The sequence below is a fragment of the Gadus chalcogrammus genome, chromosome 10, assembly GCF_026213295.1.
Source record: "Gadus chalcogrammus isolate NIFS_2021 chromosome 10, NIFS_Gcha_1.0, whole genome shotgun sequence".
NCBI lineage: Eukaryota > Metazoa > Chordata > Actinopteri > Gadiformes > Gadidae > Gadus > Gadus chalcogrammus.
Genome location: NC_079421.1, coordinates 12,246,809 through 12,253,433, shown reverse-complemented (window position 1 = coordinate 12,253,433; position 6,625 = coordinate 12,246,809). Strand labels below are relative to the sequence as shown.

The following is a 6,625-nucleotide window of genomic DNA, read 5'->3' as shown; positions in this document are numbered from 1 at the left end:
AAATATAACATTGTTGGTGTGTAATAGATCCATGGTGTGCTTCTTTCTGGTTGTGAAGAAAACTACATTCTGATTGATCAATTACGACGTTCAGCGGCCGATTGTTTCAGAATAATTCGAATGACGTCGGTTATTTCAGAATAACCGACTGCTATTTCAAACTGTCGAATCTAGGAGACAATTATAAATTAGCGGAAGCAATCCTATTATAATTTAAATCAATAACAATATTTTTTTATTTTGTCTCACGTGATACATTTATTTAGTAAGTATCTGTGTAATAATAATGTACATATTATTCCTGAATGCAATGTGATAACAATTTAATAAAAAATAAAAAAAGGGTTATCGTCTTGCATACCATTCATTGATATATATTTTATGCTTGGAGTTAACGTATGTTAATCAGCCTTTATATAACTTTCGTACGACAAAGTGAAGGATGAACAATAATATAAATCTTCTGACTATGTCCCATAGAATAATGCTGCATTGTAGAGGGAGGACTGTAAACTGACTTAAGTATCACCGAGATATATACATATAGCCAGGGAAGTTTTTTAATTGATAATCTAACTGTAGGAAGTAGTACTCAACCATTATTGCCTATCGTGATACAATCCAAGCTAAGAACTAGAAAATACTGGCAGTAGAAAGAAGTCAGCAAACAGAAAGTCAAAACAAGAGGTAGTTCGAATTAAGCACACAGAATGATAAGATAAGTGAAATGAACACGATCATGAATAATGTTGGGTTACATTGCAGTAGTCTATTCCACAAGTGAACTTTGCAGGCAATTTGTGATTACAAAGGTAAAGGTAATGACACAGACAGCAGAGTTTCCGTTGTCCGTTAATTACCGGTCATTGACCAGGAAAAAAATGAGTAGGACAGAAAATTCTAAATGTCTCAGGTGAGAATGACCAATGGAAATAATTCTCTATGCACAATTTGAATTGTGTTTAAAATATAGTGGTCATTTGATTAGCCAATTCATGTAAAACAATGCGGGTCGGGCCGATATTTCCCACTACTATCCTCGAGCCGGGTCGGGCCTTTTATCGAGCATTTTTTTTTTTTTTATTCATTTTTAAATCATTGCTTTATTGGCCTAATCTGAGGAGAAATCTATGCCATAAACGGAAATATTATAAGCCTTTATTACTCGGGTCTTCTCAATGGCGTGGAACGCTCCGTTCACTTGCATGGGTAGTAGTCCGGTAACTTGTCAACCCCCTCACTTCGGTTGCTAAGCAATGTCAACGTCTTTGGTGGACTATTTCACTGCTGATCAACACTATGAAAGTGAAAAGAGACACCATGTGAAGTTATTTTTTCGTTTTTGGCAAGTAGCTATGTAATAAGCGGGATAATGTATAGAACGTCGCCGGTGTTGTATACATTATCCCTTACATATATATTTAGCAGAGTAGGCCTAAGTAACAAATGTGTACAAAGTTACACATGTATTAAAAAAAAATTCGGGTTGAAATCGGGCTCGGGCTCATCATTAGTTAATGTGTCGGGCCGGGACGGGCTCGGACAGAACGTGCACGGGCTTGGCCCCGGGTCGGGCTTAATTTTCTGGGTCCGATCTAAGCTCTAATAATGACTGCTCAGCGAAGCCTCCTTGGGGAAGGAAGAGTCACGAGGCTTATGCGCATTGCAAGCAGCAGAGACACTCTCGATACATTCGACTTTAAGTCAGCAGCGGCACGCTTCACAGATGGCAAATATCGAGAGAAGTAAAAAAAACGTTAAAATGAAACCTTCCAGGTCACATGATGACGTCACCAATTTTTTCTAGGGAAACACTGCACAGACATAGATTATAAACAACAATAAAAAACGTTTTTTGGAGTTTGAAAGGGTCACTTTTTTCAGGTGATGAAATAAACCTAAAGCAGGCCTTTCATCACATACACGATAGAGAAGTTAATCGAAGCATCCCGTTGCCCCGTGTCAAAGCACCCCATTGCCAATGTGCTTGACCATGTGGCGACGCAAATTGCTGGGGTCGCTGAAGCGGGCGTTGCACTGCAGACACACGCAAGGCTTCTCCCCGGAGTGAGTCCTCAGGTGGATCTTTAGGCTGCCGCTCTGCGTGAAGCGCTTCCCACACTGGACGCACCCGTACGGCTTCTCACCGGTGTGGATGCGCATATGCATGGTAAGCTTGGCCTTGTTGGCCAACGACCTGCCGCAAAAGGCACAGGAGAAGGGTGGCTCGAGCGTTTGGGGCACTATGGGGTCCTTGTGGCTGAAGAACCTCTCAGAGTCCAAGTTGTGTTGCAGTGGGAACTGTGCACCGAGGTTGCCCAATCGCCTTCCCTTGTCGCCGGCCTCTAGCGCGGCGTGCTTCAGGGACAGAGAGGCGGCCTGGAGGCGCTGGAGCCGTTCTGCTTGGCCGTCTCTACCGGGACCCCCCCTGCTGTCCTGCGTCCCCTGCGAAGGGGCCCTCTCACTGGGGCCGCTGTTGAAGCTGAGGAGGCTGTCGTGGGTGATGCTGTGGTCCGGGGACAGCGAGCTCAGGGCCTCCAGTTCGGACGCGGTAAAGAGGGTGTCATTAGCGTCCACCGCCAGTGGGCCCTCCCCTTGTCCGTGGACGCTCAGGATCCGCAGGTCACCGTCGTGACTGGACAAGTGGGAGGAGCCAGGGGCGTCCACATGCAGACTCTCCGAGGTAGCGCCACGCTGCGGGCTGCAGTCTCCAAAGGCATCGCAGTCTTCTGCAGAGAGGAAAAACCGAAAGTTATAGAGAAAGTAATTTTATTGATACATAATGTGGACATAGGGATAAAGTGGGTACATGCAGAAAGTCTACGATTAAAGTCTTACTGATTAAATATTTGTTAACCGAAGGCTTTATTTTGGACGATTTCTAACTTGGTAAACGTGTTCATTGTGAGTTAAACACTCTGCCTCGTTTAGACATTGAAGTAGCTGCTTAATCTGTTCCTTTATCAAACCCTCAAAACCATTAACCTGCATATTGGCCTTGCCAGAAGAAAGATCTTGTAGTATGACTCTCAGAGAAAGGAATTCTTTCATACTAAGGAGAACATAGACAAACTAAATGAAAAGTAGATGTATCATTATTAGAATAATATCATCCAGTAGAATACATATTGTTATCCTGTAAAAACACCTATAACTAACCCTGCGTTGGCCTGAAACGCAGTTCCCAGTAACCCTTCATGCTCACCTACAGCGGGCCTGCATCCACCCATATCCTCTTCATCCTTGATAAAAATGATGTCTGGGGTCTCCTGCTTTCAACATAGAGAGGGGAACACAAGGAAGACACATGTTGGCATTTGCACAGAAAATACTTCAATCCCCCATAACGATGCAGTGAATCATAAAGGTGTGTGATTAGGTCTGCTGTGCCTACCTCTAGTGGAGTTGTAACGGTTGAGGCCTCACTTTTGGATGGTGCGAGAAAAGGGGAATTTCCAACCGCCTTGTGGTCCAACTGGGGCTTTAAACCTGACGGTGGTGATGATGATGAAGATGATGATGAAGATGATGAGGATGATGATGAAGAATAAATTCAATTCTATACCAAGAGCATGTCAGAAATGGGCATAACGTATGTTTAGATCAGGCATGTGTTCATCAGTAGGCTAGGTACCCGTAGCCTACTGTACTGTTATTATTACATGTTAATTATTAAGCATGATTATTATTATCATTACTATTACTACAAGAAATGAATAGATCATTTCGTGTAGTAATTACCCCCTCCCCTCCCTGAACACTTGCCCCGTCCTGTTTTCCACCTATCACAGTCGGGACTCAACTCACCATTTATTCCCAGTGGTTTAGTCCGTGGTTTGCAGATGTTGGCTCGAGCCAGGGCGAAACGACTTGCCGCACGCGATGCATTTGATCTCGTTTGAAGCCGCAAAGAAAACAGCTCACTCCTCATCACCTTCATCCTCGTCCTCAGCGCTTCGTTTTCTTTCAGGCTCTGAGTTATTTGTAAGCGAAGGGTAGTCGAGCCTTCCGAGAACAGTTGGCTAATTTCAGATACGGCCGCTTTCGCCAGTACGTCCATTATGGACGAAAGCTGTTCTTCCAAAGTTGAACTGCTGGGCGACATTTTTATTAACATGTTTTACTCGACCACCAGTAAGAGACAACATAAACAGTAATGAAACTTCTTCTTCTTGCTGGTTTCATTCGGGGAATTCAAACGTTTCGGTACATTACCGCCCCCGTCTGAACAGGAGTATGAATCAGGGATCCAACTTAAAGACGTCGATAAAACAGAACACACACGCCAAAACGAATTAACCTATATTAACCTAGCCTAAATTCCATATATACATTTTGTTATTTTTAGAAACCGTCGGGACAAATAATTTGATGGTTTTCCAGATATGTAATTTTAAACTCATAGTCTACCCCTTCACTTATTGTTATTCTGCTACAATGCATGCGATTTGTAGTAGGCCTAACCGATGCTCCTTCATAAACATCCTTGATAAACGTAAATATTCTATAACTTAGACTAATCAAAACTTTGTTTGGCCATTACTGGACGAGACACATGTGGCAGTTTAAAAAGACACAATAAATCCCCATAATGATACATTTGTATTAATTTCTAAGTAATCACTAGAACATCATTCTTAGAAACCAGAGAAAACGTTGGAGTTTTAAATTTCAATAAAATAATTAATTAATTGTCATAATTAATCCAATTAAAAATATATATATTATATATAGTCTATATATATGTATCAAGTCAAAGAAGTGTCAAATCACTGCACACTGGTATGAGAAGATTAGCTGATTTATTTTGTGAATTTAATAAATCAGCTTATACCAGTGTGCAATGATTTGACACTTCTTTGACTTGATATAGTTTACTGCACGTCACCAGAAAGGCCTATATATATATATAGGCCTATAGCTAAAAAGAACAAAGTGCCTGTGCACAGCCTTTTGATTTTCAGGTGCTGGTGACGTGCAGTATACATTTTAATTATTTTATTGAAATTTAACAAGAAACTCTATCTGTCTTCCGGCTCTTGAATGTAACACCCACAGAGATCAATATTTTATTGATACAATTTCTGGGCTGAGAACTCTGTTTTCAAAGTGGTTGAAAAATTAGATATCTCAGCAAATAGATTTGTTTGTAAAACAGCGGCATATGGTTTTTAATAGTCTGTGTCCATGTGTGGCTGCACATGCACTACTTGTGGGTAGTATAGTGAATAAAAAAAAAGTCCCCACCAATATTCGAATCAAACCTACAACCTGGCTAGAAACACGCGTAAGCCTGCGAAATAATACATTTGCTGAAAAACAATCTAATACAACCAACTATAGTGAATACAACTATACAAATTTCAAATTATAGTGCACCCAGTTAATTAATTAATTAATGCATTGTAACGTTTGTCTATATCCAGTGTGTGTGTGTGTGTGTGTGTGTGTGTGTGTGTGTGTGTGTGTGTGTGTGTGTGTGTGTGTGTGTGTGTGTGTGTGTTTACATGTGTGTGTGTGTGTGTGTGTGTGTGTGTGTGTGTGTGTGTGTGTGTGTGTGTGTGTGTGTGTGTGTTTGGTGTGTGTCTGTCTGTCTGTCTGTCTGTCTGTCTGTCTGTCTGTCTGTCTGTCTGTCTGTCTGTGTGTGTGTGTGTGTGTGTGTGTGTGTGTGTGTGTGTGTGTGTGTGTGTGTGTGTGTGTGTGTGTGTGTGCGTGTGTGTGCGTGTGCCTGTGTGTGTGTTTGCAAGCATGTGCACCCATTCACGTGCACATGCGCAATCTTGTGTGGATGTGTGCGCGTGACTGTGTTGCATGGCTAGGTGAGTGCGTAAAGCACTATAAGCATCGACTGCTTTTACATAATATAAGACTAGCTTTTGTATAAGCAACCTATAAGCCTTTCCAATTTGGTCTGTCAGTGCCCCTTGCCAATCTATAGGCCTGCTATACTCATGTTTCCCAAACCTCTGATACATTAGCCTCCTGCAGCTCCTAATTTTGTTGCTCATCTTCCTTAAAGTTTAACCCAACCGCAGGAGTCGTCGGTGCATCCACCTCCCCTTCAGTGGTCTTCGTACTAGTCTCCTCGTGCATCTCATCCTTCTCCGGCTCTGTAGTGTCCTTCGTCCCGTTCTCTACAGCGTCTGTGTCCTGCTGCTTCTCAACTGTCTCCACCGTTACGTTGGCCTCGTTTTCTCCCGGTTCTTCTTTGGCTTTCACAATTTTTTCTTGGTCCTCTTTGTCTTTTTTTAATTTGTCTATTTTGGAAAAGGTCTGGCAAAGCGCCTGGACGTAGGTGAAAACACACATGGGGTCCGGCCTGTCTCCCATCAGGATCATATCCTGTACCTCCAGCAGGGGGTAGCAGTCGGCCAGAGACCTGGGTCAAATAGCATTGGAATTGGTATGGTAGTGAAGTTGAAGAACATAATAATAATATCATTAATAATATAATAATACAACCGATAATAATAATGATAATAATTATACAAACAATAATATGAATAATAAAAACAAATAAAAATGCAAATTAACAGGGCTCACTATAGTTTACAGAAGATTCGCCATGTATGAAAGCATGTACTCACTCGGCCGTGCTGAAAGCCAGAGTAAAATTCTTCCTCCG

General features: G+C 42.0%; 1 protein-coding gene across 3 annotated transcripts in view; it reads right to left on the bottom strand.

Annotated features, from left to right (window-relative positions):
• Positions 1-245: 245 nt before the first annotated feature.
• LOC130390784 (smoothelin-like protein 1) overlaps positions 246-6,625 on the bottom strand; it is an 8,906-nt gene continuing 2,526 nt past the window's right edge. Inside the window, exons 1-4 of one of the 3 annotated variants that reach the window (XM_056600925.1) lie at positions 3,808-5,973; positions 3,395-3,489; positions 3,206-3,272; positions 246-2,729 (exon numbers count right to left, since the gene is read on the bottom strand). In XM_056600925.1, the coding sequence (XP_056456900.1) occupies positions 1,963-2,729; positions 3,206-3,272; positions 3,395-3,489; positions 3,808-4,117 (1,239 nt within the window). In that variant the 5' untranslated portion in view covers positions 4,118-5,973 and the 3' untranslated portion in view covers positions 246-1,962. Of the gene's footprint in view, positions 2,730-3,205; positions 3,273-3,394; positions 3,560-3,807; positions 6,380-6,587 lie in introns of those variants that run through there. The other 2 variants (XM_056600926.1, XM_056600924.1) reach the window with 2 other exon arrangements.